Here is a 25,244-nt window from a genome sequence, read left to right on the forward strand (position 1 = left end):
GCGGGTTAAAATAAACCACAGACTAGAAAGGTGCAAAGAAACAAACTGTGTGTCACAACTCAAAACAGGGAACAAAACAAACAGGAAACAAACAGTAACAGTCAACACACACACACAAGCCACATGATTGGGTTTTTTTTATCCTTTATTAGTCATTGAACCAAGAGTACAATTTTTCTAGACAAATGTACAACTTATAGCACATATTCTAAAGAATAATACACCAAAATCATACGAAACATTGGCTGAAGAAGATAATCTAGAAGCACAAAGCAAAATGTCCACCGGTCAGTCACGTAACACAACTTCTTTACGTTCCTCATTACGGCAAAGTGTCTCAGCATGTGTTTAGGGTGGAGATCCGCTTTTTATGCTTAAACTGATAAGCATCCGCAGGGTCAGAGGTCAAAACGTCAATGCTGAGGCTACAGCTCTGCGGGGCCACAGAGAAGGAGCTGTGGCGACCTCTAGTGGCTATTTGTAACGCAGGTAGAAACAACAGTACTGAACTACAGGGCACCACCTGCGCCACCTGCTGGACAGCTGAGGCACCTTGAAGGTTCTCCAGTTCAGCTTGCTGGGTATAAGGAAAAGCACTGAGCATGTGAAGACAACTGTCAAGGTGTCGAGGGGAACCTGACCTTATGACCTCTATGACCTCACCAGGGTGCAAAAGATGAAGCAAGTTCATCTTCGTGGGCCTTTTTCCCCCAAACTGATCCCTCCCCACGTCTCCTTCCCGATGGATTCTCTCTTGTCTGTTCTAATCTCTGGAATGCTAGGGTAAAAATTGCTGTTCCCAACACTTTCGCTATCAGCCAAACTGGTCCACTTAGCGGATATCATGCTGCTCCCCCTACATTCACACAACATTCTGACGCCTGGGCTGTAGGAATTTCTGGCCCGGTGGCTGCCAGTGCCATTGAATGGAGGGGGGAACGCCAGGAACGCCAACGTGAAGACACGCGCAGCTGTGACGGTCCGAATTGAGCAGTCTGAGGTTCTCAATACGTAGGCAACATCATCTAAGGTTAAGTTAAACAGACGAGGAAGAGCGGGAAAATACTGCGTGAACCAGGATTTGGAACCACTGGCCAAACAAGTTGGGATCAAACCGGTTCCATGAAGGGCCGGGAGGAGCCAGACTGGGATTTGACCGCAGTCTTTAGAACAAAAACCCTTGTGTTGTCATAAAGACGACACAGCCACTAAAGCCTTCACATGCTGTCCTTCTCTTCGGACCTTGGGGGCAATTGATTTCGATAACAAAGATGGCCGCTCACGACTCCGATCCATCGAGCTACACCAAGTGGCTAATAACAGTTAGCTTAGCTTCTCGGAACACAGCAAAACTAAATCTAACCTCGCATCACAAATGTTCTCGTTCAAATTTGGATCGCTTCGTTACCCAGGAAAGTCAAAACCCAAACCTTTGACGTCGTCCGCTTACGATACTTGACTCAAGGAGGCGACACGACACAGTGCTACAGGATCTGTGCTGCAAACGCACCAAAGATAATCTCCACACATGACGCGGTTAGTACTTTACATATGTCTATAAATTAGCCTTAGCAAAAATACTGAAGAACACAACCTATTTCTAAACATCTTCTTAAATGTACAATATAATAACTCTTTTAAACATTTGATTCACTTACAGCAAAGCCAAAGTAATAATTTAAGAATAGCAAAGATGCGATTCAAAGCCAAGATACGATGGGAACTAATTAACATATGGCACAAATGGATGACAGGATGGAATGATGCTGGTCCGCACTCATTTTCTTGAGAAACTGACGTTATACAAGTATGATGCTTACACACAGATGACAGACAGACAGACAGATGTCAGACATTGATCGTTTCAGTCCCATTTATTTGGTTGATTATGACCCGATCCAGACTCGACAACCAGAGGTGAACACATTATAGTGAGTACATCGTAGTGTGTATGAGGCTTTGACATTTTTGAATATAAAGGGACATTCTGAGGTCTGATACACTGTACATCTAATGGTGTCGGATCCGGCCAATCACAGCGCCTGATTTGAGTTCAGCTAATCGAATCCGTTAGATGTAGCACTTTGAGGTCGGTTGTGAGCCAAACCTGAAGGATGAGGACATGATCACTCTAGGGGGAATGGGCGTGGCCTATATGGATGGGCGCAGACAGATCCAAGAAGTTCAAGTTGGAGAACCAAAGAAGTTAAAAGTGGTGATTACAGCACCACCATCAGGCCGACCGGTAGCCAAAATGTAATAGGTTTTCCGCTGGATGGCGTCTGAGCTGCAGGCCGCCTCGTTTATGAAAACATTGGAACGTTTTGGGACGAGCACAGAAGTGATAATGTCTGGAAATGGAATGAAATGGAAACAAAAAACTTCAACATTTATATATATTTCTCCGCCAAAATTACTTACAAAACACAAACATGGCGATTACGTTAAATATGACCTAAAACACTGCGTGGGTGTGTATACTGTTAACAGATTGCTTTAGCAAACTCCGGACATCAATGAGCGCCGACGGCTCTACGCAAACGAGTTGAAATGGCGACACGGGTGGTTGTATTCAGGTGTTTGGCAGTGGAGAAGCACTATAGCGGCAACGCACATAAACTTTATTACACAAAGAGTCGAGTCAGCTTTTTTAACAGACCAAGAGTTTTGAGATCGACTCAGAAAAATTCCCAAAACCTTTCCCCGAACGAATTTCAGCATTTTTCCATCACATTTTCATGATTGAAACGGGATCACCGTGCTCATCAGACTCAGCCGCTCACACATAACAAACAAACCGTCAGTGATTTGGCTTTGATGCGATGAATGACAGCCGCCGATGCAGAACACACACACACACACACACACAGGCATGTGGCGTAAACATGCCTGTGCCTGTGTGTATGAAAGGCGGCAGAGGTGAATAATACTATAAGATAACAAATCATAATGACACGTAAAAAGCATCTGTGTATAAATAGAAACAATCACAACAAAAGGAAATTAAAACGGAAAGGGGGAGATGAGGTGTTGGAGGGGTAACAGTTCAGTGAGTAACAGGGGTGAGAGCAGTGCATTAAAATGTGTACCATAAAATATTCATTTACACACACAAACACACACACACACACACACACACACACACAGAGGATATCCTGTATACAGCCGACCAACGTCTTTAACAGTGTGAGAAGATGCACGCTGGCTAGAATGGAAACATGAAACAGTACAGTGAGTCACCAACCCCACCTGAAAACACCGGTGATACGTTTCAAACACACACACACGTTCATGACTCTCTCTCACACACACACACGCTCATAAAATGGAATGACCCCATGCTGGAGGCTGTGTGTTTGCGTGTTCACAGCTCCAGTGCTGGCAGCAGGCCCTTCTCTATGAGGTGAGCCTTCAGGGATTTGAAGACGTTGAGCTGCTGGTCCGGGCGAAGGTCCAGGAGCTGCTGGACCACCTTGGCAGGGTTGGGGCCCCTGGGGGAGGAGACGGAGGCGCACGTTTAACTTCACCGTTGTACATAGTTTCCCCTTCCCCGAACACGAGTGATGACCTTGTACGAAAAGTTATTGCCATGCCGATCAGGATCAAGTCTTTACAGCGATTACATAAGAGCAAAACACGCTGGGAAATCGAATATTGTCATTGTTGACCTTCCTTTTCAATAAGGGCCATTGTTGGAAAATGGACGCATGAAGTTGTGCAGCACTGACTTAAGCACACTGACTGACAGCCTTTTGTCTTCACTTGTTCAATGACAAACAACTGTTGACCTTAAAATGGAGCACATCAAAAAAAAAATTGCTTCATTATCCAAGCCATTTAAATTGTTCTAAATGTACCTTTCATTTGCACTTCTACAGTTTGTTGCTGCTTTAGTCTAGGTGTTATTTTAATTTCGGTGACACCATCACTGAGGTCTTATTTGACTTAGTTCAGTAGCTCACAGCAGGACAGAGGGACGGCTGGTGGACGGGCTGACCCACAGACACGTCGTTCAAAAACAAAAACACATCTACATTTTTAGTTTCTTATAGTTTTGGAAGATGAAGTTTTATAGAAAAGTGGGAGCTGTGGAATATAACGCGAGTCAGCATTTCATACAGGGAAACGTGTCTGTACCTGATGAAGCTGGCGATGTAGACATTGACGAAGGTGGCCATAAGGTACTGGCAGTCGAATCGGTCCATGATGCCACCGTGACCTGGAATGGTGTTGGCAAAGTCCTGAAAGAGGAAAAGACGGAAATCAACATAGAGAATTACAATGTCTTCACCCCACGATGGAGGTGTATGATAACACTGTTAATGTCGTGGAGTCGATCCTACATCAATCATGAGTCCTTTGTCTTCACTGTGTTTGGTGCTACAGGTGTGTGAATACGTGAGGCGACAGTGGTGTAAGGAGCCTGAGGTCACTCCGGGGGTCAAAGACTGAGCTGTGTTCTTCATCCCTACCTTGATCTTAAAGGCCCTCTTGAAGCCGCTGGCAAAGAAGCCACCAAAAGGTCCCATGATGGAGGCGAAGGAGGACAGAGCGATGCTGTGGATCTGGAAGGGGTAGAGACGCACGGTGGTCTGCAAGAAGGAGAGGGAAGCGTTCACATTAGCACAGATTAGCAGCTGATACATACATATGGCCGGGGTTTGAAAGTGGGACAACTTGATGAAGGAGTCCTGAACATTTACTCAATTTCAAAGTTCCACACATGCTGTGAGTGAAACTTTCACTCCAGCTGAGGAAATCACTAGAACCTTAGGGGCACAAACAAACAATTGAGTCTCACCCAGCCTGTGAAGGACTCCAGCACGCTGGGCAGAGCGTAGTCCTGTAACTGGAACAGATCTGAGGGCACACAGTCCACCTCGAACCGGTTGGTATCGTTGTTGAACTCCACCGGACACACAAAGTAACGATAACCAGCCATCACATAGGAGAGCTGGGAAGAAGAGGAGGAGGAGAGGGAGAGGGAGAGAAAGCGAGTTAGTCTGCATATACTACAACAACGGTAATGTCACACAGACACAAAACACGCACCAGGATCCCAAACACGATGGTGGCGAAGAATCCACCGATGAATCCCTCCCACGTCTTCTTAGGGGACAGCTGCAGAGGACGTAGACAAGGCAAAGACGTGAGGTCACCGCATCACAATACAATATCTTACAAAAGTCTTCTGGGCTTTTAAAAGGTTTAAACCGACACTTCCACCAACCTTGATGAGTGGTGTGCGACCGAAGAAGAAACCAAACATGTAGGCCATGATGTCGTTGCAGATCACACAGGAAATGGGCACAATGAACCTATCAAGTCAAAGCAGAGAGTTTATATCAGACGCGTTCATGAGGGTCGATGAACATACGGGTGAGTCAAAAGACGTTTACCAGATCATCCCCTCAAACAGGTTGTGGATGATGAGGTGAGACTGCGTCACCACGATCAGCAGAGTCACGTGAGTCCAACCGAACTGTGGAGACAGAGCGACAGGGCCAAGCAGGTCAGGTACGGCTTAGATCACATCTTGTGCGTCCATCAGCACACACTTCAGTTTGACTGTGCAGGATGTTGGTGGAGTTTGGATCGCGGGCCCATTTCTCACTTTTTGTTAAAGTTGCTGAGTGACACAGCAGGAGGTCAGAGGGTCACCTACCATATAGAACTGCAGGCGGTAATGCTTCTTCACCAAACTCAGCACGAACATGCAGAAACCTAGCAGAGGGAGACAAAGTGTGTGTGGAACAGTTAGTTGGCCCCTAAACAGAGAATAATGAACTCACTATCTCGTGTTACCTTTGGGTCAAACTCGCTCTAAACATAGGCCGACCTACATCACATCTCAGCCCCGGGGACACGTGCAGTAAAGAGTTCACCAACCCCTGCATGCTTTACTGGAGTCATGAACATGATCATTATGGGAGATTTTAGATCATTCAAGACCACGTTTAAACTCAGAATCTTTCAGATCAATAAGTAATCATATCATTGGGGCGGCAGTGGCTCAGTCCATAGGGGATTCCGCTTGGAAACCGGAGGGAGGGCAGTTCGAGTCCCCTGTGGACCAAAAAGCGTGGACTGCTGGCAGGCAAAGAGTTGCCAGTTTGCCCCTTACGTCACTGCCAATGTGCCCTGGGGTTCGGTGCCTTGCTCAAAGGCACATAGCGCATAACCCTAACCCCAACCTGCTCCATAGGGCACTGGCTGCTGGCGACTGGCTGCCCCCTCCGGTGTGCGTAGGAGAGGGGTGCAATTTCAGATGTGTGTGTGAATTGCATTGTGTGTTGTGTAAAACTGCATGAAATATAAAAAAAAAATGCATTTATCTGAATCTAAACATTTCTCAATGCTGGGATTAAAAAGGGTGTTCTTCTTCATACATTTAGCTCAAACAAGCTGGAGGGATTATTATGATAAGACCCGAGGAGTCTCATTAATCCTCTGATTCACCCTAATGTAAAAGCTTCCGTTTGGCTGCATATAGGTGTGTGACAGAGAGAGAGAGAGAGAGAGAGAGAGAGAGAGAGAGAGAGAGAGAGAGAGAGAGAGAGAGAGAGAGAGAGAGAGAGAGAGAGAGAGAGAGAGAGAGAGAGAGAGAGAGAGAGAGAGAGAGAGAGAGAGAGAGAGAGAGAGAGAGAGAGAGAGAGAGAGAGAGAGAGAGAGAGAGAGAGAGAGAGAGAGAGAGAGACAGAGAGAGGCCAGCCTGTATAATCTTTACGCTAACAGACAGGAGGCGGAAAGCGTCAGTGTGCCTCTTTCCTGACCACATCCTGTTTGGCATGAAACCTGCCTGCAACGCATGGCAGCTCTGCAGCACCAGAGTCTGTGTGTGTGCGCGCATGCGTGTGTGTGTGAATGAGTAAAGGTCTTTATCCTGCTCCGTTACAAAAGCACTACATAAACTCAACCTACTTACCATATATGGTAGCAGGACTCTGTCTGACTGCTGTTCCACCTCATGGCTCCTCTGATGGTGAGGTTGTTGCTGGTCTGAGGCTTCAAAACCGCTTCCAACTTTGTTCCAACCCAACATGTACCTCCACCCCATCAGTGTAGCCGTACAGGATAATGAACTTAAGTAAATGTTGACCCCAAACATTCATTTTCCACTGCGTATGTTTCTCCTGAGGGGATCTCAGGAGGAGCAGGGGAATGTGTTAAGATCCCTCAGGATCTTAACACATTCCCATCTCCCTGTCGTTATCAAATGAATTTATAAATCGTGGGAAGATTCTCCTTCCTCTTTTAGGGCTTATTCATCAAAAGGCGAGTGGGCACGTGTGTTACCTGTGAGATAGAGGGCGAAGGAGATGAAGCGATGGTATTTGCTGAGGATGCGAAGCGGCTCCTCCCTCTGCACCAGCGTGAAGAAGTAATCTGTCACCGTCTCACCGTAGAAGAAGTAGTTCACGCACAGCAGGAAGTACCTGTGGACAAGGCCAGACGGCGGCGAAATCCGTGCAGTGGATCAATATGACGGAGGACAAGCTTACAACAAACATGAAGGTGCGCATCACTACTGCAAAAACACTACTGATTACCCCACTGTGTCACTACAGTACAGCTAATTAACTAACTAACTAACCAACCAACTACAGTGAGAACACAAACCTCAACGTGTCTGCAGTGAAATAAAACATCAAAACAGTTAGAAAGTGTGAAACAAGAGATGTGCTGCTGACGTAATGATCACCTGTGTGTGTGTGTGTGTGTGTGTGTGTGTGTGTGTGTGTGTGTGTGTGTGTGTGTGTGTGTGTGTGTGTGTGTGTGTGTGTGTGTGTGTGTGTGTGTGTGTGTGTGTGTGTGTGTGTGTGTGTGTCCTCACCAGCTCAACGTTCTGAACCAGGGCAGGTGGTAGGAGTGATAAACGTTGTAGCCGATGGTAATGATTTCTTGGAAGCACTTGATCTGAACACAGAGGACCTGCAGGGGGCGACAAAGTCTCCATCAGCCGCCGCCATGTCACAAATCGTCCCAGTTTCCCAGTGTCCCAGTGAACTCAAATGGTTCCTGGGCTAATTTCCAAGAAAATTCCCCCGACTGCAGGATCCCATTAACACGCCAGTTCAGTAAAAATTCTGTTAGTGTGTCAGATGGTGAAACGTTGCTGGCACTTCAGGTGCTTTAACAGCTAAACATTATCACGTGCGTGTACACAATATGACTAATCAATCAGAGTGTTTACATGCGTATAAGTAACATCACGTAAACGGACCTCGGCTGACACAAAGAGCGAGAACAAACACCGGCAGGACAGGAAGTTACATCATTGGTTAATTTACATTATTCAGGTTACCAGCCAGTGTGTGCATGTAAACAAATCAATTCTCACTCTAGTCCCTGATGGGTTATTGATCGTTAATTGATCTGTGTTCAACCGGTCAACCCGTTTATACTCACAATAATCATAAGCACAATGGGGCCCAGGTAGATGATGAGGAAGAAGAAGGAGATCATAGCCAGAGTGAGGATCCCTCGTACCCACCAATTCTTCCATCTGCGCATAAACACACACACCCACACAAAAACACACACACTTATCAACACAAGTGACCACGGGCTCACACTTTGCCTTTTACAGCATTTGTGTCCCCATGTCCCACCTTGAGGACAGTCCGGACAGGGCCTTGTTCAGAACCTCCGGGGTGTCATCAGCAGGAACTGGCACATGTGGGACTCGCGAGTCGACCTTTGACTCACTGTCTGAGACGCTGTCTTTGTCTGGCTTCAGCTCGCTGTCTGAACCCTGACGAAGAAAAACAAATACAATATTGAGTGATTTGTTGACTGGTTGATTGAGATAAGATGAAACTTTGGTTATCCCGAGGGAAATTGCTGACTGACTGACTGATTGATTGATTGATTGATTGATTGGTAACACCACGTCTGTTTTTACAGCCTACGGGTAGCTTATTCCACTTGTTTTCTTTCTCTCTACAAAGTACTGATGGTCTACAACAATGTCAAATTATCACTCTAAATATTAATGATTTGTAATCAAAAGCAGATTCATGATGTCTGCCATCATATCAGATCTTGGGTGACAAAAGATCAGCAGGCTGTGTGTGTGTGCGTGTGTGCGTGCGTGCGTGTGTCTGTGTGTGTGTAGGAGGGAGGGAGGCTGATCTTAGCAACAAATCATCTCTGTCCGTATTGTTTCTCTCAATCGTCCATCTGCTATGTGGGGGTGGATCTGATGTCTCCATGGAGACCATCGTCACAGGGTTGCGGCTGAGATTCAGGGCCTCAGACCATCTTTCCTGTGACCTCCCGTCCACTGTACAAGGTGCTGCGTTCTCACCTCAAGCTCATACAGCAGATGGTCACCTCTGTTTGTCACACACTAGCGCGCGCTCACAGAAGTTTCATTTTTAACCGGATATGACACCCAATTTTGTATCTGATACCTCAGTGAATATCAAAATAACACGTGAGCCCGAGTTGTGTGTTGTTGCAGACATTATATGAAGGTCTGCTGCCTGAGCCTAGCAATTTTGGTTCATGTGGTACAGGAGGGGGAGGTGCAGAATCCAGTTATGTTGTTGTTGTTATGTGACTTCATTACAGTACTTTGGGTAAATTGGGCACTTTTATATACAGAACTGCATAGAACGTAACACTGATGCTTCATTTTTTGAATATTGTTTAAAGTCCCATTTTATGTTGATCCTGATAAATAATACATTTAATAAGCATGGAGTGCCTATATTCCATAGGATAACACATCATTCATATTAATATAACATTAGGAGTCATCACCCTCATCCAGCGGTAGATGACGGCGATGTTCTGTTACTTTATGTTTCAATGCATAATTTTAACTGCACACTGAGTGATGTAATGATTGGGGGAAAGCTTAATGCTTACAGCTTTAAATAAAAGCTTTTGATTGATTAGAAAATAGAGATTCCACTTATTGCGTGCGCGCACACTCACTCACACACACACACAAACCCAGGCTCTCCAGGGCAACTACAACCATTCACTGATGAAACCTCCAGGCTGCTGGTTTCTATGGAGACAATATCCCGTCATTCAGGATGCCGGGTTAAAAATAGGTGTTTGGTTGACTCCCCCCCTCCCCCCCCCACACACACACTGTCTCTCTCTTCCTGAAAGCTTCCTGTTAGACCAGCAGCAACACTGAGTGTCTGTTGTGTTCATCTGTTAATTTGAATAGGCTGGAAAAGCCCGGTTATGTCAGCTGATGTGTACTGAGGTTTTACAGCTTCAAACCCAAACTGTAGGGGTTTACATCCACAATGAATGAAGACTAAACACACACTTGTGTCTGTGATGGCTCTGTTCTCAAGTGTATTCTGAAACGTTAAGAGTGATGAGTAACACCACACGTTTGGAAGCCATATGGAGTGACTGAACATTATAAAACCAAGATCACAAATAAAAAATTCAAGGCATCATAAGTTACATAAAATATGACAAAACCCAAAACACATTCTGACGTAAACGGAGGTCATAATGTCTAACTGTAGCAGACTGACCTTGACTGGGGTCCAATCCCATCACAGCCACAAATAAACACTTTCAAACTCGAACCCCTGACCTTTGACCATAACCCCCCTTAAAAGCTACCTACCATTCTAACCTTTCCGGCTTTTCTTGTCAACCCTCCCCAAAACTAATGGGTCTAAGCCGCCACACTCACTAGAACTTCACTTTAATATCCATGTTGACAATACGAGAATTCCCCCCCCGCCCACCCCCGTTTGCATTTATCTTCGATTTGAATACAACACCAAATCGATTCCATTATCTCGAGATGTGTTTTGATTGATCGCGATGACGTTACTGACGCAGGCGCAGGCTGTTTGAAGACCACCGCCAACCCAAGTGTGTGCAGTCTAAGCTGTTGGTTGTAACGCTGACAGCAGCTCCGGCTAACCTCAAAAACAACACATTCAAGTTTAAACAAGCGGGACACGTAAGGGTTTAGCTGATGACACACAGGCCGCTGTTTAGACCTTTTTATACATATTCTGAAAAACACAGAGTCTTGTATCCTGGGAGAGTGGAACTGTGCGTGAGAATACAGCAAAGCAAGCTTGTTAAAATTATGAGCGGAGTTCGGTTTTGACAACACAACAAGCCAACAGACGGTTAGCAACAAGCTAGCTAGCGCTGGCGTTCGCCCCACACGGCGGACTGAACGCGGGCTCAACGCACCTTGTCCTCGGACTGCTGCTGCTTTAGCTCGGCGTCTGCGGTTCCCCGGTGCCTCAGCTCCGTCATTTTCACAAATCTTCGCCCGACGACAACAGCGGAGATCCGAGAGTCGTTTAAAGATCGACACGAAACTCTTCTTCTTTGTATTCACTGACAGTCCTCATTACCTTATTGTGAATGCCGCCACCTACTGTACAGGAGTGGAATCAAATGGAACCCAACTGCTCAAATTTCTCCCATCAAGCCCTGCGGCTCTGAGGAAAGACAATGAGGCCCTTGAGACTTCTCTCCTCTTCCGTTTTCCACTCAATAAACTCTCCACTTTCCCAAAATGTGTCTTTGTTCAGCCACCGTCCCCTGAAAAAACATCTAAGTTCAGTACATTGAACGCAAAACAAGTTTCACTCTGCTTACCAAGCACAATTCTCTGCTTTTTCCCAACCAGTGTAATGTAGCATTTAATCCAGTGTGACCTGATCCCCATTTTAAGAGTATAAACTCCCTCTCTTGTGTTTTATCTTGTATTGTTTTCCTCCGGGTAGATTTAGAGGCAATCACCCCACTCAGCCCCTGTTGTTATTGAATCATTGCTGTTTTATTGTTGTATGTTTTATTCTGGTCTGATTGTTTGTTCTTCTTTTCTGTGTATGTATTTGTTTCTACACTGCCGTGCACTCACCTTTGTCTGCATCATGTCACATTCCACCTATAAAACAATAAAATACATATAAGGTATTTTTTATGAACAAATGTAAACATATTCATTTACTCATTTTATTTACTGCTTTTAATGAAAGATATATCTGCAAATATTTCATTTTTGTATTCTTTAGTTTTTATTATATTTTAGTAATAAACCAGTTTTGATTACATAAGACATTGATAGCTTTGTGTCTTTTGTGTAAGGACATAATCAGCCTCAATCAACCTCAAGGTCAGAAGGTCAAAGGTCAGGATAGATGCACTAGTTTCAACATGTTCTGAACAGTTTGCCACTCTTAAAAATTTATAACATTGTAATACCTACCTTTAACACAGAGTGGCAGCAAAAGCTCACAAACTATTTGTTTCTTTGCGAGTGTGTGTACATGTGTGAGTGTGTGTACGTGTGACAGCTCTGTGGAGATATAAATATTTAATACCTTACCTCTGTTGTAGAAATGAAGGGAGGCAAAGCACTGCAGTCCAAATACAACAGTTTCTACAATAGGTTTGTACATCACACTGTCGTGATTCAGTCTGTGTCTCCATCAGCGTCACCAACAACACACATCAGTGCTGCTTTAGTGTGATAAATCAATAATCAATCAAGTTTGAGCTGTTCTGGATAGAGTTCTGTATTGTACTTGGTCGTGAGTGTTTTGACTTGAGGGCTGTGACATCCTCAGACTCTGCTGTCATTACATTACATTAAATTACATTACATTACGGTCATTTAGCAGACGCTTTTATCTAAAGCGACTTCCAATAAGTGCGTTCAACGTAGGCTGTCGTCTAGTGGTAACCTGGTGTTAACATAGCTCACACAGTCTGAATGGTTGTCTATAACCTAGAAATAATGCTTTAAAATGCAAGAACTTTTTAACTCACAATGCACTCACTCATTCACTACTCACTCACTCACTCACTCACTACTCACTCACTACTCACTACTCACTACTCACTACTCACTACTCACTACTCACTACTCACTACTCACTCACTCACTACTCACTACTCACTACTCACTACTCTCTACTCACCACTCACTACTCACGATCTCACGATCTCACGATCTCACAATCTACTCACTCACTCAATACTCACTGACTCACTGACTCACTGACTCACAAACTCACAAACTCACAAATATTGTGGATATCAAGAGCATTTCCACCTCAAGTTTTGACACATGGATGATTTAATTTCATGTTTTTGTGTTTTGGTGTTTATTATGTATTTCATTTGTTTTAAAACAGAAAAAATATCAGGTAAAACTGATGATGAAAAGTGGCACAAGAATCTCAATATTCTGAAAAAGCTTCAGATACATTTGCATTACAAAGGGCATTGGTGTCACAGCATTAGTGTGTGTGTGTGTGTTCTGCTGCAGTGTGATGATTCTGACTTTGCTCAGTCATGCCATAACACAGCAGGTTGTGAGTCTGTGTGCTTGCGTAAGTGTGTGTAGCAGTGAGGTCTTTCATGCTGTGCTGGCACGTCCTATGCTGCCTGTGTGTGTGTGTGTGTTTGTGTGTGTGTGTGTGTGTGTGTGTGTGTGTGTGTGTGTGTGTGTGTGTGTGTGTGTGTGTGTGTGTGTGTGTGTGTGTGTGTGCGCGCGTGTGTCTGTCTGTCTGTCTGTGTGTCTGTGTGTCTGTGTGTCTGTGTCAAATTTGGCTGGGACTTCTCAACAGCTCCTCCAGAACTGCAGGGCTCTGGGACATCTGCAATGCAGAAGTCTATATATAGCAATGGAGTAACAGGCAGAGAGCAAGAGAGAGCAAGACAGCGAGAGAGAGAGAGAGAGAGAGAGAGAGAGAGAGAGAGAGAGAGAGAGAGAGAGAGAGAGAGAGAGAGAGAAAGAGAGAGAGAGAGAGAGAGAGAGAGAGAGAGAGAGAAAGAGAGAGAGAGAGAGAGGGAGATGGATGGGAAGAGAAAAAAAGAGACAAAACCAATAAACCAATAAAGTATCATTGTTAAACTGGAAGTTGCACTAATTTGAGCTCTACAGATCAGCAGTGAGAATGTGTGGAGCCAGTGAAGAGTTAGAATGTTTATATGTTGGACCTTTAAAGCTTAAAGTTAATTTTATCAGCGACTCTACACATTCATTAATGTAAAGATCCTGTAAATGTACCATATGTTACTGCTTCCTCTGCAGTCTCTGATCAGGTTGAAGTTAAAGAGTTCAAAGAGTTTAGGAGATTGCTCCATTCTCTCAGGGTCATATGGGCCGGGAGCCTGTTCAGCAGGCATTTGGTGAGAAGCAGGACACAGCTTTGGACAGGTCATCACTCTGTTGGCCGTCCTTCATCCATGTGGAAGTCATTCATACCTGCAGCAATTTAGAGTCTCTACTTCATCAGTGCATCTTGGCAGTGACAGGAAACCGAAGAAGGAGCACACAGGAAACCCCCCTGCTGCTCTTGGCCGGATTAAAGCCCAAGACCTCTTTTCTCTTAAAGCAAAGAGTTACATTATTAACAGATGTTATTGGGTCAGGCTGTAGCTTTTCTTGACATTTTAGCCAAAACTGACTCAAGCACTTAAACTTAGAGGCTTTATGTTGTTGTGGGATTATTTTAGCAGTTTTCATATTTAAGGATTCATAAATCGAAAGTTGTATAAATTCACAGGGAAAAACTTTAAAGCTCCTAATGTTAAAACGGGTCTGGGAGCAGATATAAGCTTCATAATACAAAGCTCAGGATGTCTGTTTGCTATAGGCTTGGGCATAAACATGTGAGAAACACTGATGGTCGGGAAAACAATGCTGTGACTTTGCAAGTGTGATTGTGTGTCATAATTATTGTTATTGTGACCTCGGTGAAGATCAAACCACAATTGACAACAGGTCATTTATGCAGAAATTGAAGCTGTTCTATAGAGTTCATTTACTCTTCCATGTTACTAAGTCCGAGTCCAGCTGGTAAATGGCAGGTCAAAATACATATTCTTTCAGAAAAAATGATGAAACTCACGAGCAGCAAACTAAAAGCTCGTTGGAGTAAATTAAAGAGTAAATTGAATAAAGTGTTTCGCCCTCAAAGATCGCCGGCAGGCTGGCTGAGGTCAGAGAGGAGTGTGTTTGTCAGTAACTCAGCGTTTAACTCAGTTTAGAGAGGAAATGTAATTATCTGCTGGTGTGTATAGTGTGTATCGTGTGTATAGTATGTATTGTATGTATAGTGTGTAAAGTGTGTAAAGTGTGTATAGTGTGTACAGTGTGTACAGTGTGTACACTATGTATAGTATGTGTAGTTTGTATAGGGTGGTTGATGTTGATTGCTGTGGTTGAGGATTTATTGCTTCATCTGTAAGGGGTCTCAGGGGGGCAGAGCGGGAGGAGGAAGAGGAGGAGGAGGAGGGCAGTTTAATTATGCATGCGTGCACCTCCAGAACAAACGAATTTGCTGACAGCAAAGCTCAGCAGGCATGACCACGCCAAGGACGAAGCCGCGGTCCGGCTGCAGGCCCACTGAGCAGCCGGATTGGACCATTCCTTCAATTCTCCCTCTGTCTCTCTCTCTTTCTCTCTCTCTCTCTGTGACTCGTGCCAAGTCATTACTCTCCTTGTGGTGTCACAGAGTAAACTACTGTCATCGTTCACGCTGTGACTCGCACGGCGACACAGACGAAGCTCGTACAGCAGCACAATGAGGGATTTATGTAAACGTTAAGACATAGTTAAAGGGACATTACACTCAGACTCTTACTAACGTTAAACACTCGCCACCCCATGACTTAATATTAGTGATGCCACACTGTTATGACTTTATCTTGTTTCTAATGCAGTAAAAGCCTCTGATCTTTATGTCAAATACATTGCATTGGCCATGTTAAATAAACTACTAAAATAAGAAACTAAAACAAGTGCTGTCAAAGTGTTCTCATTAGTGGGAAAAACAGCCACTTTTCTCTGCAGTGAGAAAATGTAAAAACATTCTGATGCCTCTGAAACATCTGCAGCAAAGAAATACTCACATTATCCTTCCCTGAAACTCTCAGCCAGTGCTTTGATGTAAAAACGTTCATCCTCCTGCCCTTATTGACTATTTGTTAGAGCTGATAATGTGTTTTTTAGTGCTGATTCCCCCTCACGCCCACACACACACACACACGCACACACACAGTTGCAGGGAAACAAATAGGCCTGGTGACAGCTGTGTTGGTGGGCCAATGTCATCCATCTTATCCAGCCCATCTTTCCCCTCTGCGTGCAGGCGGAGAGGAGCTGAGATGAGCTGATAACAGCCCCCAGCAGCCAATATCAGCCGCCGGCCATTAACAGACATGCTGGGACTGCAGCCTGAAGGTTAAACATCCCTCATATAACACAGGTAACATGCCTGCGTACTACCTGTGTTATGTGAGTCTCCAGGGACAGCAGGGACCTGGACTTGCGTCACAGATTTGCTGACTTCAGACTCGACACACATTAGTGTCTGTGTTGGTTCTATAAATCAGAATCATGGTCTCTTTATGTGCTGCTGCTATCTCAGTCGTCTCAGGCTCTCTGCATCACCATCTGTTCCCGCCTCAGCCTGTCACATGACCAACACACCTGATCCTCATCCACTCACTCTAAGCTGTGTCCCAAACGCACACTAAAGAGGACTGTGTGGTCAGCGCACCACTTACAGTCCCTGTGTGTCCTACATTCAGTCCTTTTTTGAGCGTGGTCATCATTTTTTTTGCATTATTGTCCCACAATGCAACACAGAGCAGAAAGGGAGCAGCTACTTGCGATGACAAACGCAAAAAAGGCCCGACTGCTCGCTCGATTCACGATGAAATGAGACCTACGTGTCGTCCCACTGCTGTTAACAACTTTATCTACTTGAAATAGGTTTTTTGCACAACATAGCTGTTACGCAAAAAGTTGAATTAAACCTTAAAAGCTTAAGCAAGATCTATTCCAACACGTGCAAATATGGACCCTTAATCATGTCTGTATAGTTACTGCAGTATCTGTGGTAAACCAAGCACTATATTCTAAGAATATGATTGGATGTACTTTTAATAGATTTCGTTCCTTCTCGGAGATCATTTTCCATACAGAAAGAGGGGGAAAGGGAGAGAGAGAGATAGAGAGAAAGAAGGAAGGTTGTATTATTGCTACTATTGTTGTTAAACTTTATACGTTGACCCTGAGGTCAAGTGATATGAGGTACAAGTAGATTGAAATAGAAACAGATTTCATTCCTTCTCATCACATGTGTTATTGTCTGTAGTCTGATGTTTGGGTTGAGGAAAGACACAACAGGTTTTTGGTTAATTATTGTCTTTATTTGGCTTTGAGAGCAACATCACTGCATGAGAGAGCAGCACGTACAGTCACAGTTGTATAGCAGAGCGGTCTGTAAAGTGTCAGCACTCCTCCGTCACCCCGGGAAACAAGTGAGATGCAGGCGGAAAGGTGGTTTTCTTTTGAGCTTTGTCTTGTTTTTTAACTTACTTCCAGTCATGGTTAAGGCAAGTTTTTAAATTTCTAACACACAACAAGCAAATATCTATCCCATCCGCAGAGTCAGGCCATGCATTCATGCCCGTCGGTTCATTCATTTGTCAAGAGGGAGGAGGGAAGATGAAGACCATGAGGGGTTTATGGTGGAAATAGCCCTTGTAAGCGGCGCTGCACCATAGACCCATGACCCCGGCGGCATCTGCCACACCTGCCACTTGCAGTCAGGGTGGAGGGCTGTCGGTGTCACCATCAGCTGACACTCACACATCCTCACCTCCACAATGTTTCCTACCTAAAACGAAAAACAATCAAACCCTACAGGAGCGGATGGGCACAGGCTTCACCAGGATTTGACAAATGAATCAACCAAAGGGGGATAATTCATATTTCCCTACCCCACCCCCCTCCCCCACAGAAAAATAATATATAGCAGCACTTTAAACTCTCTACATACATATATCATTCCCAGAGATGCACGTCCTTATTCGTCTCCTCCTTCCTAGCAACTAAAGGTACATATGTGCGCGTCAACACAGTATATACAGGATCTCAGAGCTCGTATTGCCGTGCTGTGACACCGCAGTGACCAGAAGAGGATGAGGAAGAGCCGAACCCAGCAAGACATGGGCTTGCGGGCGATTTGAAAGGTGAGAGGCCGACATGTCCACCTTAAAAAGTGAACAGATTTGGGTCAAAAAGTGACGTCATCTCCAGCTTTACTAGTTTCTATTCTGTGATTTTCTGCCTGTATTTATCACACTGAACTGAACTGATGATATATGAACTGAGCCACTTTGGAGATGCAAACCTCACTGCCTCTCCCACCTGAAATCGCCCAAAAACCAGTGTGTTTGTTGGGGGTAATTTGGCGATGACCGCTTACATTTCACTTCGTCATGGTGAGGATGAGATGCAGATTGGAGTGGTGGATTGTGTTTGGGGTTGGGGAGGAGGCGATGGATGGGGGGTGAAGTGGTGGATGGGGTTGGGTGGGCTTGGGTGGTATCGCTCGCTTTCACGGGTTAATGAAAGAAGGGAAAGCGTTCAAGCAGCGAGCTGGTGGATCACATTCTGTTCTCTCTGCACTCTCCAACTTTTATACGTAGAAATCAGATATAGCACCGTAAAAGTTGGACTGGCTGATGTTTGTTTTTTGTTTGTTTGTTTTTTTTACCTGTGTTTAGTAAAGTTTGTGTGCTACCAAAACTTGTTGCTTTACAGGGTTTAGATCCCATATAGATCGTTAATGGCACGTTTGCTGTCCTTTCTGTCCTTCGCTCTGTGGAACCATGACAGAGGCTCCTGAACGACCTCAACAAGTGATATGAATGGATGAAGCTCTTCTGCTGTGATGCATCTATGAGACGGAGCTGCTACCTGCTCCTCCTCTTCATCTCCTTCCTCATTATCTGCTGTGGTTTTTTTGTACAATAATCATTTGTGCGTCACAGAGCAAACAGACAGAAAAACAGAGAAGGTGTGAGGCATCTGGAGTGCGTGTGTGTGCTTGCGTGTGTGTGTGTGTGTGTTTGTGTGTGTGTGTGCGTGCGCACTGTGTATCTGACGATGTGAACGAGGACCAGATCCATCTTAGTAAGTGAGTGGACTGGTAGGATGATGAAGGCGTTGATGATGATGTTGATGATGATGGTGATGATGATGAAAACGGCGACACAAGCAGTTTAGTTCTTGGTGGTCTTGCCGGCGGCGCCTCCCTTCTTCTTCTCCATCTCATCCTTTCCATTCTTGTCTTTGGGCTTCCCCTCTTCTTCCTCTTCCTCCTCTTCACCCTCGTCCTCTGCCTCCTCGTCTCCCTCGTCTCCCTCTTCCTCTCCCTCCTCTCCCTCCTCTTCCTCCTTCTCCTCATCTTCTGCCTCCTCCTCTTCCTCCTCTTCCTCCTCGGGCTTGGCGCTGGACTTCCTGTAGGCTCCGAGGTTGTAGGAGCGGGCAGAGGCGTAGGAGAAGCCGGAGTAGCCGGACTGGATCATGGCTCCGCCCACTGAGCTGATGCGGCACTCCTCCCCCTCCAGCAGCTTCCTGCAAACACACACACACACAGACAGACAGATGACATCACCCTCCAGTCTGGATTTGTTACTATTAATACCTGGCATTTCTCTGCTGGGGGATCTGATATCAGTGACATGTCAGAGTTTGAACCTCTGATGTCTGTTTTCACACAGAACATCGCCACTGTTTCTGATTCACTGGATCACGTTACAGCGGTGAAGGGATCCATCCATCTTTGTCCCGTCATTGGGAGCCTTTTGCAGAATGCTCTTGTAACTGAAGCGTTGACATATTCTGATGGAGAGGGGGTGATTGATAAGTTCTGAGTCCAGAGTAAAAAGATTAGTTTTCTACACTGATCTTATTCCAGTTTGATCAGAAAAGTCGTTCACATCACATCATCCTCTGAAGATCCAGCTAATGCCTTTTTGGGAAGAAGTGAATGTTTGAGTCTCATCAAAACTTTGCTCACTTCATGTGCTAGGCTCAGAACTTATCAATCACTATAGTATATATTCAATTGGATGACATAGTTTGAAAGAATACCGATTACATCAGTTACACAACTTTGTCTTTGTTTGTCCATGCAGTGGGTTCCAGTGAAAGAGTAAGAGTGAATGAGAGACATTACAGACCTGTAGGCAGCGATCTCAATGTCCAGAGCCATCTTGACATTCAGCAGGTCCTGGTACTCACGGAGATGACGAGACATTTCTCCTTTGGTGCTACGCAGGGCATTCTCCAGCTGCTGGATGGTATCCTACACACACACACACAGAAACATAGGAAAAATGATATACTGTGATATGATGATATGATATACTAAGCATTTTGTTTTGTCCTTGTGAATCTGCTGATGAAGCGGTCAGTATTTATGTGCTCGTATCTAAACACAGTCAATTGTCTTCTGTTTTTCACTTTTTCCACTTTATATTTCACTCAACTCTCCTCAAAAGATCCAAGCACACTAAAAGATCTCAATATGTTTAATGTACCTGCATCTCTCCAATTTCATTGTTGTGGCGATCGTCCATCTCAGCGATCTGCCTCTCTAGGGCCTCATTTTGGCCCCTGAGGGACTCGATCTCCAGGGTGCGGGCCTGCACCTGCCTGCGGTACTCGCTCAGCTCTTCCTTGGAGTGCTTGACAGCGTCATGATTGCGGGCAGCCGCCTCAGTCACGCTGGCAAACTTGGAGTGGTACCACTCCTCAGCCTGGACCTGGTTCCTGGCAGACAGGTTCTCATATTGGGCCCGGATGTCTTTCAGGGCAGCAGCCAGGTCCGGTTTGGCCATGTCCATCTCCACGGAGACCTGGACGGAAGAGGAGGGAGGATTGGCAGGGTTACAGGAGGTAATGTGTTCGCCTGTGTTTGTCCATCTGGATGTTTGTTTAGCACCTTGAATAGATAATAATCGATATTTGTGAAACTTGGTGGGCTGACTGGACCTGATGCAGGGACAAACCCATTGAATTTGGTACCGGTCAGCCTGATGGTCGTGCTGTTCCTTAGGTTTTGGCACGTAACCTTTGAACTATAAGTTTTGGAATCAAACTTATTTTTTGGGCCTATCCACAACCGTCCACATAGGCCACGCCCATATAGGCCACACCCATTAATGCCTCACTAGATTATGTCCCACAATTTTATTTAATCCCCATATTTTCTGAGCTGTCAAAAAATCCTCCACAGCTGATATGACATCTTCCCCTCAGGCAAATAAGTTTCCCACCAAAATATTTTCCATGTTTGACAAGAGATGAAAGGGTGGAGGTCAGATCACTGCATGGCAGCACAAACATGGTCGACCTCACAGAGCCCCTGGACAGACCTGCCCACTCCCTTCGTCCTGCTCACAATTTACAAACCACCCTGCGAGTTTGCATTGTAATTGGTTTGCTGTTTGTATTTCATAAAACTTCTTGTTTTATCACCATGGTGACCAAACAATTATCAGCTGTCTATCTGACCACTTTGAGCAAGACCCCAAAGCTGGTGAACGATGGACATTGCATAGATTTCTGTGCACAAACACATCACAAGGTACATCGCAACAGATAACTGCACCAGCTGTTTGCAGATGACAGTGTGGTTTCTTGACATTATTTCCCGATAAAATAAAGTGCCTGGATGCATGTTGTGTGCTTCTGCATGTGTGCTGTGCTGCAGCCAGTGAGCTGGAATGCTGCTGCACGAATCCGCTGCTGACTCAGGCTTCTCCTCTCTGCTGTGCTGTCGATAGCTTACATGGCAATTATGTTCCCTGCTGGCAAGAGGAGAAACCCTGGAGGAAATCTACCCGGCAACCATCACTCTGAGTGATTTAATGCTCCTCACTGGCTGAATTAATTTCTGCTGCAAGTTGGAGGGATACATTCCGTGCAGGCTGCCTGTACATCAATTCACTGCATAAATCTTTGCTCAGGTTGTTTTTAGTTCACAGGTTCTGAAAGTTGATCCGCTGAAGTGCTGTTAAATAAATCATAATGTGAGTAACCTTGAGGAGAATCAATAATCAATAACATCATAGTTACTGACAAAAGCTTTATTTTCTACATATGATAGTGTTGTCAATAATGTTTCAAAAGTTGGAAACATTAGAGGTTAGTTAATGTGGATGTTGCGTTTCCCTGCTTTAGTGGGTGACAGGGGGGTTTCCTGTGCGTGGGGCCCCGTGGGAGGACCACACCCCTGGATTATGCGCTATTTCTCCGCATTTCGCTCCCTCCCTCACCCCTCTGCTCACCTCCCCCGATGAAAACACGAGGATAAGCAACAAACGCATGAACGTGAGGGTTGCAGCATGAATCACCATGAATTGTTTGTTGTTTTCCTGGATGATGGATTGTCCTCATATGGATGTTTGCGTTCCATCTCTCTAATATATGACTCATCTTTTTCTAGAAACAGTCTCTCTCTTTCACCCCCACTGACCCAAACGCAAACTGCTCTCTCCACACGCAGTGACAACGCCCACACACAGATGACCTGTTTGCCATAAAACCACAAGCCCCGCCCACTCGTGTATGTCAATAAACTTTGCGTTAAAGTTTGCGGGGCGCTGCGCTAAGTGAAACGGTGCTGAAACGGAACTGCAGTGCCATCAATTATCCAGTGCGCAGTGTGCTAGACGCAGCGGGGGGGACGGAGCACAGCGCTAACTATGACTCAGGACCATTAGGACATCACAGCAGATATAGATTCAAGCTTTGGTGTCACTTGACATTTTTATATTCTTCATGTGATGACGGATCAGTCCAAAGAACTGAACAAATATGAATATTTATCTGGAGGTCATTATTATAGGAACCCAAATGAGTTTCATCCTTCTATAGTAAATAGAGTATAGAGATATAATACAGCTGTAAGTCCATAAATACTATCAGGTACGAGGAGGTCACTTTAAAGTCACAGTCACTTCATACAGCGACATCACATGTGTGTTGTCTTACAGGATAAAACTGTATGTGTGTGCTGGTGTATGACTATAAAGGTGATGAATTACGGTTTATCAAAGGAATGTTTCAGTGCTTTTGGGAATTAGACAGAAAATATTTAAGTTTAAAATAATATGACTATCGAGGAGAAAGTTTAATTTGACATTTGGTTTAATTTTCTCACTTAAATTTTAAAACTTCATATTGTTCGTATAGTTACGTCTTATTTCGTGTGTGTGCGTGTGCGTGTACCTGCGTGGACTGCAGGGACGCCTGCAGCTCCTGCAGCTCCTCCTCGTGGACCTTCCTCAGGAAGGCGATCTCGTCCAGCAGAGACTCTACTTTCTTCTCCAGCTCCAGGCGCGCCAGGGTCGCGTCGTCCACGTCCTTCCGGTAGCCCTTCAGCGTGCTCTCCGCCTCCTCGCGCATACGGCTCTCCTCCTCCAGCTTCTCGCGCACGTGCTCCAGCGTCTCGTTCATCTGCACGCAGTCCAGGTGCATCTGGCTCTTCTCGTGCGTCAGCTCCTCCACGCGCGCCCGCAGCTCGCGGATCTCCTGCTCGTACAGCTCGTGCAGGCGGGACGGCTCGCTGTTGCGCTGGCGCAGGAGCGTCACCTCAGCCTCCAGCACCTTGTTCTGCTGCTCCAGGTTGTGGACCTTCTCGATGAAGGACACGAAGCGGTCGTTGAGGCCCTGCAGCTGCTCTTTCTCGTTGGTGCGGATGATCTTGAGCTCGTTGGTGACCGCGGTGGACTGGGTCAGATCCATCATGGAGTCAGGCATGGAGGACAGGACGCGGCCGGCCCTGCGGTAGCTGGAGGAGGCGGCCGGGGCCGGTGAGCCGTAGGTGCGGTGGCTGGTGCGGTATCCGGCGGAGTGCAGGCGGGACGGGCTGCTGCTCCTGCCCAGAGCCACGCGGCCGGAGCGGGGAGCATCTCCGAAGATTTTCCGATAGGAGCTGCTGCTGTAGACCTCGTTGGAGTAACTCATGATTCCTTCACCTCGGAGCGTCCGGTCAGGGAGAGAGAGAGAGCGAGTGTGTGTGAGGAGTTCAGGAGTGTGTGTGAGTGAGAGATGCGAGTGGTCTCCGTCCAGGACAGGTGCTTTTATGGAGAAGGCGTCAGCGCATCATTTGACGCAGACGCAGCAGAAGATGTGGGGAAACCTGCAGCTTTAGCAGAAAGCCTCCACCCTCTGGGGGGCACGGGAGCACTCAGCAGCTCAGCATCGCCTCTGCTCGGAGCTTTAACTCGCCCACAGCGACGAAGCAACAACCAGGACCACTTAGTTAACCGTGAATGCCATACTTATTACTAAACTTTGATTCTGCAGCTCCTTACAAACTTCTTTCAACTATCAGACAGACAGGAGTACCTTTATCAAACCCAGAGGAAAATGATGTGTCACAACAACAACAGATAAACAGACCGACACTAGTTCATATGAATGAGCAACTTAAAGATGATTGTGTACTGTAAAGTGACAGTGTTAAGTAGCTGATCCTGACTAAAGCAGCATCAGCCCACATAGAGAGAATGAGCCAGAATTAGAAGACAAATGTATAAAGTCACATTATCACGTATAGCAGCAGCAGGTGTATTGTAACGCGTGAGAGTCGAGGGTGTGCCAAATAGATCAATTAAATAGTCAGTATCGAAATGAAAGTCATAGCAGAGAGAGTGTGAAGCTTCTCTGTCTTGTGTCATGTCGGACTTCATGTCGTTGCACCTTTTCTTTGCTGCCACAGCAGAATCCTGAAGGATCGATGCATGTGGAGCTGCACCGCGGCCACAGCGTGTTACGGTGCTGCAGTCCCGCTCCCGACCGACCTCCGCAATATCAGAATACAGGATGAGACCCACACACGCACACACACACACACACAATCACACACGCACACACACACACACACACACACACACAGTCGCATCTTCAGCCCCGGTGTGTGAGCGACCAGCCTGCGGATCTTCACTGACAGGAACCACAACTACCAAAAGTGTGTTTTCTACTCCTTTTCCTCACATGAGCCTCGTGTTTGTGCACTTTGGGCTGCTTGCTGTGGCGGGATTCGATCACACGCCTGGTCAACATGTGTCTAAGTGTGTGGGTACCGTCGCGGGTGAGTGATGGCGCCGTGTTTACCGCTGGGGGGAGGGGGGAGAGGAGGGGAGAGGGGGTGTGCGCAGAAGGGTGTCGCCGGTCCTGGTCCTGATCCAGCAGGGCCGCGCCCCTGTGTGAAGGAGAGACTGCAGCCTCCTCCGGACACCACGCAAGGTGGCTCCCGTGCCCCCGTTCACACCGGCCGGCTGGACAGAGGCCCAACCCCGCCGTGCCAAGTCTCCGTAAATCAAAGCATCCATGGGGGAAATCAATCTCACTAATCTAATGCGTGTTTTTTGCGGGTAAATCTCCTAATGGGACGAAATAATTTACCATC

At 45.9% G+C, this 25,244-nt stretch overlaps 2 protein-coding genes across 2 annotated transcripts; both read right to left on the reverse strand.

The window, feature by feature from the left end:
- Nucleotides 1-1,859: 1,859 nt before the first annotated feature.
- On the reverse strand, nt 1,860-11,330 carry cds2 (CDP-diacylglycerol synthase (phosphatidate cytidylyltransferase) 2). The gene is made up of 13 exons (XM_076150934.1): nt 11,194-11,330; nt 8,613-8,755; nt 8,410-8,506; nt 7,835-7,932; nt 7,297-7,436; nt 5,666-5,724; nt 5,400-5,482; nt 5,231-5,318; nt 5,053-5,121; nt 4,802-4,954; nt 4,473-4,592; nt 4,138-4,241; nt 1,860-3,491 (listed from the first exon to the last, which is right to left on the reverse strand). The coding sequence occupies exons 1-13, from the start codon at nt 11,257-11,259 to the stop codon at nt 3,365-3,367; spliced, it is 1,347 nt and encodes a 448-aa protein (XP_076007049.1). The 5' UTR covers nt 11,260-11,330; the 3' UTR covers nt 1,860-3,364.
- Nucleotides 11,331-19,041: 7,711 nt separating this feature from the next.
- neff1 (neuronal intermediate filament family member 1) lies at nt 19,042-23,797 on the reverse strand. Its single transcript, XM_076151097.1, has 4 exons — nt 23,060-23,797; nt 20,365-20,682; nt 20,005-20,129; nt 19,042-19,396 (listed from the first exon to the last, which is right to left on the reverse strand). The coding sequence occupies exons 1-4, from the start codon at nt 23,795-23,797 to the stop codon at nt 19,042-19,044; spliced, it is 1,536 nt and encodes a 511-aa protein (XP_076007212.1).
- Between the last annotated feature and the right edge of the window lie 1,447 nt (nt 23,798-25,244).

The sequence above is a fragment of the Genypterus blacodes genome, unplaced genomic scaffold (assembly GCF_046128005.1).
Source record: "Genypterus blacodes isolate CSIRO-AG114 ecotype Tasmania unplaced genomic scaffold, CSIRO-AGI_Gbla_v1 ptg000053l_1, whole genome shotgun sequence".
Classification (NCBI taxonomy): domain Eukaryota; kingdom Metazoa; phylum Chordata; class Actinopteri; order Ophidiiformes; family Ophidiidae; genus Genypterus; species Genypterus blacodes.

Coding starts and splice junctions, on each gene's coding strand:
- cds2 (XM_076150934.1), bottom strand. CDS start 11,259: ATGACGGAGCTGAGGCACCGGGGAACCGCAGACGCCGAGCTAAAGCAG. Junction 5,319..5,399: donor CTGTTTGAGGGGATGATCTG/GTAAACGTCTTT, acceptor TTGACTTGATAG/GTTCATTGTGCCCATTTCCT. Junction 4,242..4,472: donor AGAGGGCCTTTAAGATCAAG/GTAGGGATGAAG, acceptor TTCCTCTTTCAG/GACTTTGCCAACACCATTCC.
- neff1 (XM_076151097.1), bottom strand. CDS start 23,797: ATGAGTTACTCCAACGAGGTCTACAGCAGCAGCTCCTATCGGAAAATC. Junction 20,683..23,059: donor CGTCCCTGCAGTCCACGCAG/GTACACGCACAC, acceptor TCTTCCGTCCAG/GTCTCCGTGGAGATGGACAT. Junction 20,130..20,364: donor ATGAAATTGGAGAGATGCAG/GTACATTAAACA, acceptor GTGTGTGTGTAG/GATACCATCCAGCAGCTGGA.